Genomic DNA, 16,655 nt, shown 5'->3' with positions numbered 1-16,655 from the left:
TTATTATTACTATTATATCTGCAGGGGGCAAGCCAAGGAAAAAGAAATTGACAGAAGCAAGACCTGCATCCAAGCAAGCTCTGTGCAAGCAAATGCAGACATGTTTCAAGATTGTCAGAACACTGTGCTGAAATTAAGTAATGTGGGTTCTGATGGAAGCACAATTTTTTAGACCCAGTATGAAACCTGTAGTGCACGTTACTGAATAGAAGATTCCGTACAGCAGCACCTAAATATTTGTCTTACTGCTGTACATCCATCGCTGGCACACATTCAAAGACTACCAAGACAAAGCCAAACCGAAGCTCAGACTGACTTTTCTACCTCCAATTTGCATTGTGCTTTTCCCTCCAGGGATCTTGTATGCTTTGGTTTGGATTGCATCCCAGCTTAAGTCCCAAACAGAGAGACGCATCAAACAATTTCAATGCAGCAACACCCTTCATTTTAAATTCAAGTATTTGAAATTACTTTGAACGCACATTCTTGACATTTCAGCACCGTTCTGGACAACTTTTTAATCTACTCGTTGTAGTAAGTAGTTAGAACTCAGGGCAATTGTACTAAATGAAAAACAGAAAACAATTGCAGCAAGACAGACAGCCACAGAATGAAAGTTGTTAGGGCAAAGAACCTCCTTCTCATGGAAAATGAAGACTCCATCACTAGTTATTCAAAATTTGGTTCTACCAAGTGTCCTCTATCACTACATAAGACGAAGTCCCAAGCCTGCAGCATAAAGCAAATTTGAGAACACTCCATGTGGCAAATAAACTAGTTCTGACTTCTTCCCTTTCACCAGAGGCAGACAAGGGGGTACAAACTGGCAACTGCCTTGAGTATAAAGGGCAAATATGCAGGGTCAGAACCAGTTATGACTTACATAAAAGCCTACTCAATAGAACCAATCACCAACAGGCAAAGGCAGGGTTAACACATATGCCCTGCATATGTGGCTATACAGACACATACACTAAGGAAGTACTCTAAGAAGAGGGCATGGAAACCATTTTCCTCACTGTGACAAGAAGCTAAGATGGCAGCAAAGCACAGCTGGCTCTTCCATGACAGTGCTTGCCATCAGAACCAGCACTTTACATGGTAAATGGAGCTTACTGGTTGCCAAAAGCCACAGGGTGCAAAAGCACAGTAACTTTGGATAAAACACTGCTGGGATTGAGTCCCCAGCAGGTAAACTGGCTGCACAGAGAAAAAACCCCAGGGAAAAAAAAAAAAAAAAAAAAAAACAAAAAAAAAAAAAAACAATGAAGCCAGAATAACAAGGCTTATTAAACTGCAAACCTCTGATACAGAGAATCTTGTGTGTTCTTGCACTGACCAAAACAATGCCATCTTGGTCCAGAACTGATCTCCTTTCACAATACAGTACAAAGGATCCTGAAACCTTTATTGTCCAGCAATGGCTCATCATGTGTCCCACAAATACAGCACGTGGCTATAAGCCAACAGCCACAAGGCTTATGACAGCTTTCTCAGGAACTTACGAGAATTTGAACTCTCTCCATTAACTCCCTTAGGCTCACAGAGGAATCCCCAAACAGCTTTTCAAGCCCTAGGAGCCAGGCGAGCTAACAGCAAAGCAGACACCCAAAAGGCACTGTAATGACAATCCCACAGCAGAGCAGGGATGCAGGCAAGCAATAAAAACAATGCTAAATAGGTCCACGCTAAACTGGCTCTAACCGTAACCTAAACATCAGGGCACTGCCAAACTGAATGGTCATTTACTGACAAAGAGAGCAAACAAACAAACTCCAGAACAATAAGTGATCATGAAAGACTTTCAGAAAACAAACGTCTCACAAGCCTACCAGATGAAGAAATCTCCATCTCTACTTTCGAGCTGGCACCACGTGCATCTTTGCATTTTTGACCTCTAGCAGCAGAGCAGGATCCTCCTGGCAGTTCCTGCCTTTTAGGATAAAGGCACCATGACAGCAACCTACGAGCCCTTCTCCAAGGGAGGGAAGGCAGGAAGTCCCAGCCATCTCACAGTGCCTTTCCTCCAGGTGCCCTGATTCATTCTGACAAAGGCAGAATGCCTAAAACAGCAGCAGCAGCAGCACAGGAAGAGCCGCTGCAGCTCAGCCCAAACCCTCTACCACTGTGACTGAAGCTAGGAATGCTTGAAAGAGAGCATTTAACTAGCACTGCTTTACATAAGCAGGCAAATACCTTCACACAGCAGCCACAGTTATTCCCCGCTCCACATGCCTTTCCTCCCTCCACAAAGTGACTGTAAATGTGCTCGAGGGAGGCATAATTTCACCCACATGCTATTTTGTTCCAGATTCAAAAGCAGAACAGGATAGAAGAGAAAGCATGTTTGTTCAATGTGCATTTGAAAGTGGGGATGCTCAATCTTCTTAAACTGACCCCACACACCGGGGAAATAACAGAGAAGCAGAAAAATCCACCTTCTTTGCACCAATGCAAATACATTCAGATATACCTCTGACTCAGATGCAGACAAGTGCAATCCTTTGTGTAGCACTGCACACAGCCAGTGCTCAGCCACACCAAACCACTGCACAATTCAGTTATTACAGAGCCATGTGGAATCACACAAGTTCATTGTCAGAGGTCTCTTTCAATACAAACAAACAAGAAAATAAGTTCTTTTTTTCACAGTATTTTCTGAATATTAAGCTTCTCATCTTCTTAATGAGGACAGCAAATGTCATAAATGAGGTGAACAAGAGCAGCAGCTCCACAAGGTCATATTAGCAGCCTGCAGGACAAGGCTGGGCAGGAAGATGCTCTCGGGGAAGAGAACATGCGTTCATTCACTCAGCCTAACGCTCACCAGGTCAGGGACACATAAGAATGAAAGATGTCTTTGTGTTCACATTTTTACATCTACTTTGGAGAGAGTAAATTTAAGGAATCAAAATAATTTGGGAGGGCAGAGAGCAAAGGAGCACCTGTCCTCAAAATACTCAGAACATCCTAAAGGAGACGGGCAAACTGTTCTCCAGATAGCTTTACGGATTTGCTTCTTTTCAATCTAGAGAGAACAGAGAGATGAACACAAGTACAATTTTAGATTAGGCAGGGATTTGAAGGCAAGCTGCAAACAAACCACAACCTTGATCTCAGCGTTCCCTCACTTAGGCCAAAGATGAACACAAAGCCCCACCAAAAACATCAGTCCCTGAAGAGGGCTCAGACTGCCTATTGTTCTGAGAAGACTTATCAATCTCTACAGACAACCCTTTCTGATCAGGTCATATGATTGAAGGCTTTACTTCATTGCTCTCTCACACCACCAAAAGCACAGCGGCATATCAGATCAGACAAAGGGACTGCTGCCCTTCAGAACAGACCCCTGGGTGTCCATGTATGCAATTGAGCTGCGCACAGAGTCACATGTGCTATTACATACTAGTTTTAAAGAGGCAACACACCTTTCAGACTACCAAGACATTCAGAAATCAGGTTGGTCTTGCATCTAGTTTGTACTGAAGTTTTGTGACTGTTTGTCACCCTGGTGTGTTGCAGTATACAAAAGTACTACGCACACGCTGAGAAGAGTTAGAGCTGCAAGATGCAAACAAGACTGAATGCAAAGCTCTATGAAAAGCTACCTGTGCACAGCTCAGTCCCAGCTCCAACATGCTGCCTGGGCAGCACACAGGCCTCAGGGCATCACTGCAGCAAGCTGAAGGCTTCCCTAATCCCTCTAGTCCTGAAGTAGCTACACCCTCCTTCACTAGCTTTTCCCCCTTCACTAACTGGAATATAACAGTCTTTGGCCTTTCATACTGAATACGCAGTAATTTCTTTCCTTCCTGCAGTGCAGTCACAGCGTATGCTTCTACCACATTACCTTATCTTGTCTCACCAAAAAAAAATATATATATATAAATATATATTACCCTAACAAAAAGAAACGCACAGCAAACTGTATTGCTTCTGCAAGATTTCATTTGAGAATCCGCAGTTAAAGTGCAGGACCCCTACGGTTCCCAGTTCTGCAGCACGATAGTTTCAGCATCCCTTGTGAGATGAAGCGTGTCACTTTAACGCATCCTTAAGTTGCCAGAATCACCAATCTGATCAGCTTCATCACCCTGAGGACACACAAACTGACATAGTTAATCTGATGAGGGAGACGAAAGCGGTGCTTTTTAATATTTTATGAAACAGTTGGCTGTTTTTAATTTTAAAAACAGCAGTTTAATAAACAAAGCAACAGAACATTCCCTGCGGATAGCATCATGATAGGTGCACAGCAGCCCGCTCACCTGAGTGCTAACCTTGTGTTCTCTGCACTGACCCCACCATCCTCCCCACATCCACACTGAAAGCCCTGCAGGCTGGAAGGATTTGGGCTCCATCAGTGGGAATTTTTGGAGAGGTTCTTTCACCACAACGCAGTTCATAGTAGGGGCAACTTTGGAGCTGCTTCAGGGCAACCAGCTCGCCTACAGCACCTGAACCCAGCCAAAGCAGGCTGAGGTGCCAAGCCTCAGCTCAGCGGTTTTAATGAGAGCTGTCTTGCCTTCTATACTCAGTTCTGAAAAAAGACTACACTACAAACTTCCATAAAACACAAGCTTAAGGCAAGAGTGTAGCAGTAATGCAGCAAGACAAGGTACTTGGAAAGACAGATCCTTGCTCTGACTCATGGCCATCATTGACTCCCACTCCCACCAGGCTTGCAAGAGACTGGCTTGAAGACCAACGGAGGGGACAACCCAAGCAGCAAGATTATATACTAACATAAGCATACCCAAAAGACTGCCCTCAGCAGAACCCGCTCTTCTATTCTTTGTTCCAACACAGACATCATCACTTTTGAGAGCCTCAGTGATTAGACCTCAAAAGTAAGTTAGAAGCTTCCGCGGTCCTTTTCATTAGAGTTCAGGGATGCCAGGGTAACCTACTAAAAAAGGACTTTTTGCTGCAGTCTCTTTAAATAAAGTATTGATGGGAAAGAACGCGATTCTACACCTGAAGAAAGGACATCCCAGCCAAAGACAGGAAGGAAGTACATCAAAGAAAAGGACACCCGTGAGCTCAACAGGAACGTACATATTGCTTTCCCCATGCAAGAACAATACCCCAGAGCTCCTCCCTTCAAACATTAATGCTCGACACGCTCTGGCCTCACATCAGCTTCACAGTCCACCCTTTACTCTGGAAGAAAAGATTCTGCAGAAATGAAAAATATTATCCCAAGGAAGGGGATTATTTTGTCATCTGAGGACGCTTACATGGAAGAGCAGAGCTGATGGGCAGCTCCTGTGATCTTTCTGATTAGAATGCTGCCTCAGGATATTACCTCCCCACAACAAGATGCAGTCAATTAGGCTGTGATAGATTCATCTAATAAAGGCATTTTCTTATAAAATATATCAATCCAAGCCTGGAAAGCGTTACACTTTTGCCATGATGTGACCTTGCTGAGAACAAATGTGACAGATAAAACCAGCCCTAAACTAGTTTTTTTTGTTTGTCTTCAAGTCATCATTAAAACAAGAACCATCTTTGTGCAGTTCCTCAGCCAGAACACCTTAGCCCTCACTTTCAGACACAAGCAGGATTACTCTGGAAATGCAGATGCTCCAGCCATGCATCTCCTCCATGACTATTCACTGCCTCCAAGGTCCCAGTGCAAACAACACACCCGATATAGCACTAACACACACAAGCAGAAAAGGAGGCTCTAAAAGTCTCAGAGAGCTACTAAGCACCACCACAGCTAACCACATCCTCCCATTTGGTTAGCAGGAGCTATGAAGATCACTACAGATACCTTCACAAATCCACATGTGCTGTCAGAGTCCCAGGCACGAGGCACCATCCCAGCATCCTAACTCCTGTCCAGTGAAGCAGAACAATCTCTGTCCTACAAAACTAACTAGCTAAAGCCTCCACCCCCTTCTCAAGTAACAGGCAGCAAGCTTCATATCTAACACAAGGACACCTTAAATCGCTTATGGAAAAGCATTTGCATTTTTGGATGCATCTATGGGACTTCCTCATACACTTTATTTAGCAGAGACATCTGTTACTCAATATATACATTTCATACAAATCCCACCTTCCAAATCCTTTCCATCGGTTGTCACTAATGAAGCTTTGTGTGCAAAACCGAGTGCGTTCTGCCCCCATTAGGAAGCCAATTACAGTAGGAAAAACAGGCAATTAACAAGGTGTAAAATAAACATCCTGCCACCTGCCTTTTAATAGCAACCCTACTTCAAACAAGTCACGGGCTCAGCACAGCTTTCCGAGTTGGCAACTGATATTATATATGTATTTATGCACCAGCTGCTCTTCATTGCAACAAATATTACAGGCTTACCAGATAAGGTCAGCATGTTTAAAAATATATATATAGTAAGTATTAAACTGTTCTTTGAGTCCCCGAATGTTGTTTTTAATGAAATCAGCAGCATCAGGCTTGTCTGGTATTACTGTGAAGCCCAAGTCACATCCCCAGCTTAGAGATGCTTCTCTTCATTCCCTCTTAGCAGCTTCTGTATTTGTTTCAGTAAATCCAGGGCCCTGAGCAGCTTTTAAACACCATACGGGGCAACTAAACAACACAAAGCTCACCAGAGCCTGCAAGGCTTTTCTCCTTCCATCAGCCCTGCCTCTCCTGCTTGGCTCCTCCACCTCCCCACCAGCACTTATAGAGACATCCAACCAAGGCAGTGGCAGAAGGACAAAGGGTGCAGTGGGACACAGAGCCACCTACTCAAAAATCCAGAGGAAAAACCAAGCTGGAGCTTGATTTGTCTTTGCTCCTTGGAGCTGGAAGCTTTAGCGGGAGAGAAGGGAAGTCCTTTCAAAGTCACAGTGGCTCACCCCAGAGGGAGCCACTTTTCTTTGTGCAACAGGATGAATGATAATTCTGGGTAGTGAACCAGGACTAGAGAAAGCTCAACAGTAAATCTGGATGTGATAGATTTGGAGCAGAGAACGTGCTTGAGAAAACACCAGCTAAGCCAAGTTTCACCCTGCCTTTTAAATATCCCCTCTCCCCTTGGCTCTCTGCTGTTCAGTATTTAGCTGTTAAGTTTTCCACGTCACATTTCAGCTCCTGATTAAAGAATACCCGACTTAATCATTCAGGCAAGTTCTTCCTCTTTAGTTCACTGAGATCTGAGCTGCACAACACTGGATGCGATACCAACAACTTCTGCAGTCACACACGCAATGCTGGTCTAGGCAGACATGGAGGGAAAGCTGAACATTCTTTCTCTAAGTGACCTCAGGAAGAGACAGGAAACGCAGCTTTTAACTCCTACAAAGCCAACGGCAGCTACAGATATCCAGAAAGCTGCAAGTTAAGACCAACAGTATAAAAACACTGTCAGTGAAAGTTTCTTCTAAGAAGTCTATGATTTAAGGAATTCCTTGTCCTGGAACACAATTACAGCTGGCAAATCAGACCACTGAAGACTCAAGGCTTCAGTTCTGAGATCATGTATACGTATGCAGATCATGGGTGAAAAGCAGTGGAGGCTCCAGACCAGAGAGAACACACACCTAAACCTGACCAAAAGCAACCCGCAAAACACAACAACAATCTCAGCTACCAGCCAACAGTTTCTCACGATACCAACACAAATGTGGAGATCCCACGACTTCCACCTACAGCCCCAACCACAGCAACAAGGTCAGGAAAGACACGATCTGCCAACATGAGCCGCAGGAAGTCATGCGGCCACTCGAACCATAGGAATATTTTAAGATGAGTTCAGTCACTCAGGGCACTTGGCTGCTTTGATGGGGATTTTTTCTGTTGTTTGCTTTTTATAAACAAGCAGTAATATTTTCCTCTTACATTTTGCGGATGGGAGAAAAGGAAGAAGGATGCACTGCTTAGTCACAAGCTTAGATTTTCAGTACTCACTGCTAGGAGCGCTGCAGAACAATTGTGCTCAGATGCGTTTTACATCTTGGAGCTCACCAAAGAAACAAAGGAAAGCTAATACTGGGCCTCAACCCAACATCGATGGTGGGACTGAACACTAGTGGCTTTCAAAGGTTTTCACATCACAGGAAGAAGGTCTGTACTGCATTAACCAAGAAGCAGGATATATTTGCACCGCCCCACAACAAAGCCTCACATGGCAGAAGCTGTTCCAGAAGCACATCAGAAAGCCAGCCTACACTTCTCCAAGTATTTCAACTCAATCAGTCGTAGGAAGCCTCTTCTTCTACAGTTGAGAAACGCCCCTACGGGCTCCCTGACTACTGAAAGCCCAAAGAAGCAGAGCTCTGAGGATTGCTGCTTGCTCTGAGCAGCGGGAGATCAAGAATGGAATGAGAACTTACAAACACTGTAAGAGACCTGTGCAGGATTTACCAACTGCTGCAATTCCTTTCCTTCTTCAGAAGGAGACCTAAGCCTGCAATTCTTCCAGTTTATATCCCTCTTCAGAAGGATGCTTAGAGTCTTAACTTGACTAAGTACCCAATTGCAACAGCTGGCAGCAGTACCCAGCTCACCTGAAGAAGAAAAAAAAAAAGACTTGAAGGTAGCACAGCAATGATTGAAACTCACTCCTGACAAAGGAGCAGAAACAAGCAACCTAGCTGGGGTGATCTACAGCCCCTAAAACACTGCTTGGGAGTAGTAACAGTCACATGCATACATCTCCCCTGCCCCCAGCAGACTTCTGTGGTTTGGCAAGCGGTCAGGTTGAGCAGAGCATACACAAAGTTGAGCAGAGAATTTCTCAGTGTGCAGTGATCTCGCCAGGTCACAGATCAAAAATATTTTCTACAACCAAACAAGATGCAGCCATAGAAGAGCTATTAGATTACTAAGATCATCACCAATCAATGCAGGATGTCCAGAAAAGGCAAATTCAAACACTGTGAAAACAGCAGAGGAAAGTTTCCTTCAAGAGAGATGCAAAGTTGCTGTGAGAACTGGGTGGGAAAGTTAAAATCCACTTTCGTTTTTAAGAGCTAAACAAGAGCACTTCCTCCAGGCAGCTGTAAGAATCCAACCTACATCAATGATAACCCCTCTTTCTCCTCCCCATCAGCAAACTTCTGTCTCCAAATACAAATGCCTTTCACGGCACAGTTCAACAAGAAAATTGCTTTGGAGCCTTGGTGCTGAAAACACATCAAAGCACGGTCTCCAAATTCTCAACTTCCAAAAAAAAAAAAAAAAAAAAAAAAAAAAAAAGAAATCAAAGGAGAAAAAGAAAAGACAGTTTGGCTCCCACTGGCCTGAAACAACAATAACGATATAACGATAACAATCTGCAGGAGGTTTCTCCACCCTCCAAGCCAAGCCATGTTGCTCTGTGCACAGCTGAGTGTAATTGCACCCGGGGCTGCAAAAATTGCTGTCTTTTCATTAGCAAACATTTGCAAAACCGCCTTCAAACAACCTTGCTGGTTAAAAGGAAACTATTTGCTCTTCTGCAGTTCAAGTTAGGTCTCCGCGGAGGGTCAGTAACCCAGCGGTTCGAAAAAGAGGCAGGAAAGGCGCATTAACATAAGCTGTGCATTAAGACACCATAATTTATACGCCTGACAGTAATGGCTCTGTGCTGCGCGCCGTATCAACTCGCAGACACTCCGGCAGGAAAACGCAGCACTTTGGGTGCATTGCTGCTCTGCCCGAGGACAACCGGCACGCCGTGAGCAATAACGACCGACGGCGCTCTGGGCGATGCTTCAACCCAGGCTCTCCGCAACGGCGGCATGCCTCCCTGAACTTACAAGCATCGCAGCGCACAGCCAGGCACGCATAGCGCTCAGACGAGAGGAACGCACGCAGTTTTAAGACGCATCGCTCGCTGCTACCCAACTTCCCTCGGCAGTAAAGCCGCCTCGGCCACGGCCGCGCTCGGGGAGCGGGGAAAGGCTCCGCTCCCTCGGGCTGCGCCGCGCCCCGAGCGGGAGAGCGCCTCAAGGACGGCGTGCGCCCCGCGGCTCCGCTGCTGTTTGCTTTCGCTGCGCGCGGCTCGCGGAGACCGAAGGACGCTGAACAGAGCAGCGCCGAGCCCCCCAGCCCCGGAGTTCGGGAACTCCCAACAAACCTGCCGCCGCTGCAGGACTGCTAACCCCAGCGGCGTTCCGCAGCCCCTCTTCCTCCAAAGGAGCGCAGACTGCCGCTGCCGCTCCGCGCCTTCCCCCGCCTGAGGGGAGCGAACAAACAGCCCGAAAAGCCGCGAGACGGACCGCGCCTCGCGCTACCGCTCCTCGCTCCGCCAAGAGAAGGGAGCGGGCCACCCCGTCCCGCAACGCTGCCGTCCCCCGCTGGCTGGCGCCGGGCTGCGGCCACCAGTTGCGCTTCCACCCCGCGCAGCTGCGGTACCTCGGGCAGGACGCGAGAAGAAGTGCCGTCACCGCTGCACGAGTCCGGTCGCAGAGCAACAAGTGAGCGCGCGGAAGGAAGGAAGGGAGGGAGGGATGGAAAGGAAGGAGGGAAGGGCACGGCGCCTCTTCGCCTCAGCCCGCCCCGCCGGAGCTGCCGGTGCAGCCGCTCTGCGCTCCGCCGCCCCGGCTGCCGCCACGCGCCGCGCACGCGAAACGCGATCACGAGCCCGCCCCGCTCGCGCACACTCTTGAGCCGCGCGGGGCGCCGTAGGGCGGCCGCTACCATCCGCCGCCCCGCGCGGGGAAAGGGGGAGCGCGAGCGCTCCTCCCCGCCCGCCCCGAGGAGTCCACCCGGCGCGCACCGCCCGTCTCCCCCCACCGCGCGCCGCCGCAATGGGAGCGGCCGGGCGGTGTCGCGGGGTGCGGAGGAGCCGGCGCGTGGGGCTGCGCTCGGCGAGCTGCGGGCCCGGTAAACATGATCATCCCGGTCAGGTGCTTCACGTGCGGCAAAATCGTCGGAAACAAGTGGGAAGCTTATCTCGGCCTCCTGCAGGCGGAGTATACGGAAGGGTGGGTGTTATTTCTGCGCCTTCTGCCGCTTCGGATGAGATTGTGCCGTTCCCGTACGTCCGGAGGCTGCCTGTCGTTCGTCGGTACTTCAGAGAAGCGTCTGCCAGGAGAACGACAGGCTTCTGGAAGTTGTGGATCGGTGTCCATTGAGGACTCGTGATCTCGGTTGACTCACGAAGGGCTCGCTTTGCCATACACCTGTAGGGTGTCGTAGCCAGCTCAGGCCAGGAAGGGCTGGCCAGGATCTTAACAGCAGGGGAAATGACTTCAAGCTATGGTCCTCTTACACCACCTGAATGCTCAGGATTGTAACCAGATCTGCTCTTTTCTCCAGACTGGTCTTCCAAGAGGCGCTTGTGGGAACAAAACTAAATTACTGTAATTAAATGATTGGGCTTACAACTGCGCCATATTTCCAAGTTTTCTCCTATCTGTGAAGAGCAGAAATTTGTTTCCAAAGCCAAAATACTTTTGGATCTCACTTAACCCTGTAGTGCCATGATCTCGTGACTTTGAAAGGGTAGATAACAGCAGGACAAGGAGAAATGGTTTTAAGCTGAGGGAGGGAAGATTTAGGTTGGATGTCAGGAGTGGTGAGGTGCTGGAACAGGCTGCCCAGAGAGGTTGTGGATGCCCCATCCCTGGAGGTGTTCAAGGCCAGGTTGGATGGGGCGCTGGGCAGCCTGGTCTGGTATTAAATGGGGAGGTTGGTGGCCCTGCCTGTGGCAGGGGGTTGGGATTCGTGATCCTTGAGGTCCCTTCCTCAGGATCATGGACCCAGGCCATTCTGTGATTCTGTGAGTGGGCTGGTTCAGAAGACAGAGTGCTTCAGATCTGGTCTGTTATGGTTCCATCTCCGTGTGGGAATTCTCCAGACTTCTGAAAGTTCTGGTAGTTTGGTTGGCTAGATTCCATCTTTAGCAGAAGATCATGTGCATCTGCTGGCCAGAGAACAGGCAAACACCATGCCTGCTGCAGTAAATGGAAGAGAACATTAACAGCACATGCTAAATGTCTTGATTTAAACTGCAAACAAGTTTTTCTTTATGACTAAGCTCAGAGTAATCAGTGTGTTGCTTAGGAACACTTACAAGTGGTTCTGACTCATTTTTTTTCTTTTTTTTTAATGTTGTTCTTGTTCTTATTAATAGAGATGCCCTGGATGCCCTTGGTTTGAAGAGATACTGCTGCCGCAGGATGCTCCTAGCCCACGTGGATCTGATTGAGAAGCTTCTGAATTATGCACCTCTGGAGAAATGAGAGTCTACCACCCCAGCCACCAAGTTCTTTCAAGGAAATAAATGAAGGATGAAGTCCACTTCAGAATTAGAGATTAAAAATGTAAACCCTTCTCTTTTAATTCACAGAGGTTGTTTTTGATTTCTTTTTGTGAACTTTTAGATGCTTCTGCCAGCAAAAATAAATGTGTGTTTTATGAAATATAATCATTTGTATACATAAAATGTTGAACTAGAGGAAGCCTCTGCCTGTAGCCTTCCTGTAGTTGCTGGATCGAGTTAAGCATATGCTTTCATCTCGCCATTTCCTTGCACTGGTTGTTTTGAGGTTAGAAATACCATTAAATTAAAAATACAGTGCTTGATGCTAGGCAGTCAAGGGGGGTTAGAAACAGACCAGAGTTCTGTGTTCCAGCAACAGCACAGGGGATGTTTGTTTGATAAGAATAAGGCATTACTCTTAGTAGCTTGCAGAGCTAGGGAGCTCATTTTTTCACTGCAGCTGAAGTCAGCCTATAGTCTATACTCCGATTTTTAACAAAACACTGACAGTTGTATCACAGAAAACAGTAAATCAGGTGGAGCAGTGCTCTTCACTTAGGTAAAATATGGCTGAGCATTCCCACTGAAGGCAATGGATGTGAGAATTTACGCATGTTACTGTGAACGGGATCAAAGTCTTGCCAAACACCTGCACTGCTTTGTAGCTGGTATGCATGCAAGCTTCCTGCTTGTCAGTCATTTCATTGGCTTCACGTAGGACTATACATGCAGTGTGGAGCTGCCTGGCCCTGTGCTTTCCTAGTGGAAGGGGTCCTGCTGCAAGACAGCCACTGACCCTGCCCTTTTCCTCAGCTTTTTATTGCACTGTCAGCCAAAGGCTGGACCACATCCCGTATTACTGCCTGACATCTAGAAAAAGCATTATTCTCAGTAGTGTCTACACACACATGAGCTTATCTTGCCACAAAGTGCAGGAGGCCACTTTTACATCTGTGCACATTCAGGATTCCATTTAAATGCAGTATCAGCCTGAATGCAAATACAGGACAAATCATAGTTATGCAGCCTTGTAGAAAACCGGCTGAGAGAGATGATAATTCTTTAACTTGCAGCCTGCTGTTGTCTGGGTTCAGTTAAAATCTCAGTGGTCAAATTTAGGTGCTGGGTAAAAGGTGTCTGGATTGTTTTCTTTAGTTTAAGAACTATAAAGAAGCTGGCTCTAAAAACCCGCCTTTCCACTGATGCTATTCAGTGTGCTTACTGGGTCAGACTTCTATGCACAAACCTTAAAAACAGACTGTCTCAAAAAGAACACTTACAGGACAGTTTGCCTTTGGCTATAGCTATTACCCCACCAATCTTTACACTTGAACTTACTTTTCAATTTATTACAATGGGATAGTGGGTAAGTTTTCTCATATTCAGCAGCTCTTCTGCAAAGACACTAAAACCACAAGCTTTAGCCTAATGCAAAGAGAATTTAACAATTGTAGTATTTGTTTCACTTTATTGGATAGCTTTTGTTCGGCGTGACTGCCATGTTATCTAGCAAAATGCACTGACAAAAAAACAACCCACTTCTCTTTCAGGCTGTTTTTTAAAAGGGACTCTATGAAATATAAGATGACCTTTCCCAGCTGAACTCCTGTAGGACTTTTCCACCTTACAGTGGAGCGTTACATGGAGATACGTGTTAACTTGCTCACAGAAAGCTCCAAATGCCAGCATCAACTTACCTGCATTTGTCCACAGAATGGTACTGAGACAGCACAGCAGCTCAGACTGCTGCCTTCAGCTGAGGCAGCCGTGCATCAGTGCCAAAGGATGGGATTAGAGAGCCAACAGTACTTCGTTTCTCGCTCTAAAAACAATTTTCTAATCTAGTTTTCTGCTTCAGAATAACAAGATTCTTCCCAAAGCAGATACCAGCACAAGATTAAGTTACTTGATAAGAAAAGCTGTGGCTCTTAAACGTTATAATGAAGAAGCAGTTTGCAAAAACAAAGCAGGCTTCATTCAGAGTTTCTGAGGAAAAAGCAGCTTGGTTGCTCTTACTACTGTTTCTCAGACAGTAGTGCTGGGATGCCAACAACACCCACTCTGATAGCACTGCACCAACCAGCTTTTACACAAGGAGCAGCAAATAAGAGCAAGTAGCAGGACTAAGTCAGAGCCAGCATTAGTATCACTCCCAGCAGCAAACAACAACCTGTCTGCATCGCTCCTTTTCTAAGTGCAGCATTGGCCAAAAAGCCATTTCTGCAATGTGGCTGAGCAACTGCTTCATCATGTCTGCATTAAAGGTTTTCTCAGGAGTTTTGTCATTGAGTTGGTCGGGAGCAGAAGTAGATTTTTTTTTTAATAATACTCTGTGAATTTTTCATTGGATTTCTATAAATCTCAGCTTTCACCTTTGCTGTTTAGTAACTAAGAAAGTAACTCCCTTTTCACTGTCACTTCTTCCATGCTTGTTTCTGTAGCCGTTAATAACAGAAGTGTATTGCATCTGCTTCCTAACCTGCCACAGCTCTGTGAGAAGAGCCATTAGAAATGCTCACAATGACACTTTTTAAAGCTAATGAAAAAGACACATGCACAGACACAAGAGAAAAAAAAAAATCATCATCTTGGCTTCCTCTGAATCAGTCCAAAAAGGAGACCTTAGCAGAATGAAGAGCAGAAGGAAAACAGAGAGAGAAAGCGTACCAAATGTGCAGCAGCTACTCTGCAGTTGCTTGTTCGTTTTATATATGAAGCATTTCAGAAATTTCTCAACCTGGTTGTGAAAGACTGTTGTAGGGATCACGTTCACTTTGTATTGGCAAAGAAAGAAGCACAGTCAGAAGGGAGGAACCACAACCACTTGGATATCTGCCTCTCTGGGGCACAGGAGAGGCTCAGGCACTTCTACATCACTGTCCTATAAAAATCAAAGTCGTGCCTGATTAGTACATGATATGGGATGAGGTCAAAGCACAGGTCAGTCTCTTCATAGAGTCCAACTCCCTGTTTCTACCCAAAGTCTCAGCACTACGTTATCTGTGTGCTTGGAAAGCTTTGCATTTCTATAAATGGCAGTTTAAAATAAAAAATAAATTAAAAGATAAACTTAATCATCATTATGGGTTAATCCAAAGGAAGGTCAGTACTTCACAACAAGTCTCAAGCTTTCTATTCCAAAAAGAGTGGAGGCCACTGCAGAGGGCCCAAGCCCAGGCGATATACTGAGAGAGGTATGCTGGGTTTTGTCCTTCTCATGCCCTTTCCCCAGTCCCAGTCCTGAACTGGATGCTGAAGCCTGAATTCTCATATATGCTTCTTCTATGTGAATAAAAATAAAAGATCTGAAAATCATCATTACAGTCAGTGCACAGCCCTGTAGCTGTAAGTTTCCATAGAGATGCCTAACTTGCCATGTAGCTGCAAGTCTGTTTTATTGGTAACAAACTATGAGGACCTAAACCACAAGCTTCTTCTTTTCCAGCAAATAGTTCTACAGGAGAAAACAGTCTCCACAGAAAGGGAGAAGGAAACCACCACAGTTTATTTGCTTCCAAAAGAGCAGCCCAATTCTAAGCATTTTCTAACTTCAACACTGAACCTAGTAAGCAACTGGCTCTTGTAGTCAGCCTCTTCTCTGAGCACAATTTGAGCTTTAGTTAGGCAAGATTTTCTTACTCCTGCCACTGCTCTGATGAGACATCTCCAAAATAACACTGCTCCCACCTGGCTCCCACTGCCCAGATGATGAGCACAGTTTTGATTTCCACTTCAACATATTAGCATCATTGCTTACATAGTGGGTTTGTTTTCAGCTTCAGTTCTTATTCAGCTTCGCTCACCAGCAAGAAGGCATTTTTAATTCTTCAACAGGAACAGCACAATGGAGAGATTTGGAAACCAAAGACTAAGGGCATGTTGGCTTTGCCACGCTACATGGTTTGATGTGTTGCCCACTGAAGTCTGTGGGAGCCTTTTCATTAATTTCAATGGGATTTCAAATGGTCTGATAGCATGTGGTGCCTTAGACCACCTAAAGTCCAGGATTAATTTGTTTTGTTATGTTCTGCTAAGGAGAGCTGTTGGAGGTGCCCAAGACTTAGATGCTCAAAGAGCTTCCAGACCGTGCTGCAGACCTCAGCCTCGTGTGCCTCAAGCATATAAGACCATAGAAAAAATACAAAAGTTAACAAGTTATCCTTGGCTTCAGCAACTCTGGCCACCTGGGGAGAGCTGCAGGGCAATTGGTTGTGCTTCAGGCTAGTGCTGGGAAACAGTATGACATTTCCATGGGAGCAGCAAACCCTCATCTATTTCTCCTAACACTCTTCTGTAGAAATATAGCCAAGACATGCAGAGAGCGATGAGTATTCTAGCCTCACTCTTATTTCTACTCCACGTCTTTCAGACTATTGGTGACAAGTTTTGGTGACCTACATCTTGGTTTGACCTACAGGTCACATATAGCTGAGGACACAGAGCCCCTGAGTTTCCCCACATTTTCCTTCCCAGTATAACTGC

At 46.0% G+C, this 16,655-nt stretch overlaps 2 protein-coding genes across 4 annotated transcripts in view; one reads left to right on the top strand and one right to left on the bottom strand.

Moving 5' to 3' along the window:
• Positions 1-10,496, bottom strand: part of TSPAN4 (tetraspanin 4) — a 397,360-nt gene extending 386,864 nt beyond the window's left edge. For 2 of the 3 annotated variants that reach the window (XM_042884548.1, XM_042884552.1), the window contains exon 1: positions 10,322-10,496. The gene's annotated coding sequence lies outside the window, so the exon portion shown is untranslated. Of the gene's footprint in view, positions 1-10,043; positions 10,148-10,321 lie in introns of those variants that run through there. The other variant, XM_042884549.1, reaches the window with a different exon arrangement.
• Positions 10,497-10,730: 234 nt separating this feature from the next.
• Positions 10,731-12,253, top strand: POLR2L (RNA polymerase II, I and III subunit L). The gene is made up of 2 exons (XM_042884689.1): positions 10,731-10,893; positions 12,045-12,253. The coding sequence occupies exons 1-2, from the start codon at positions 10,799-10,801 to the stop codon at positions 12,151-12,153; spliced, it is 204 nt and encodes a 67-aa protein (XP_042740623.1). The 5' UTR covers positions 10,731-10,798; the 3' UTR covers positions 12,154-12,253.
• Positions 12,254-16,655: the final 4,402 nt, after the last annotated feature.

The sequence above is a fragment of the Lagopus leucura genome, unplaced genomic scaffold, assembly GCF_019238085.1.
Source record: "Lagopus leucura isolate 7727_CA_CO unplaced genomic scaffold, USGS_WTPT01 Super-Scaffold_100044, whole genome shotgun sequence".
In the NCBI taxonomy this organism is placed as follows: Eukaryota; Metazoa; Chordata; class Aves; order Galliformes; family Phasianidae; genus Lagopus; species Lagopus leucura.
This window is presented reverse-complemented; position numbering and strand designations above follow the sequence as displayed.

What these genes read in the sequence shown, in the direction of transcription:
- POLR2L (XM_042884689.1), top strand. Translation starts at nt 10,799, where the DNA reads ATGATCATCCCGGTCAGGTGCTTCACGTGCGGCAAAATCGTCGGAAAC. An exon ending in CAGGCGGAGTATACGGAAGG is followed by an intron (nt 10,894 to 12,044) that starts GTGGGTGTTATT and finishes TCTTATTAATAG; the next exon opens with AGATGCCCTGGATGCCCTTG.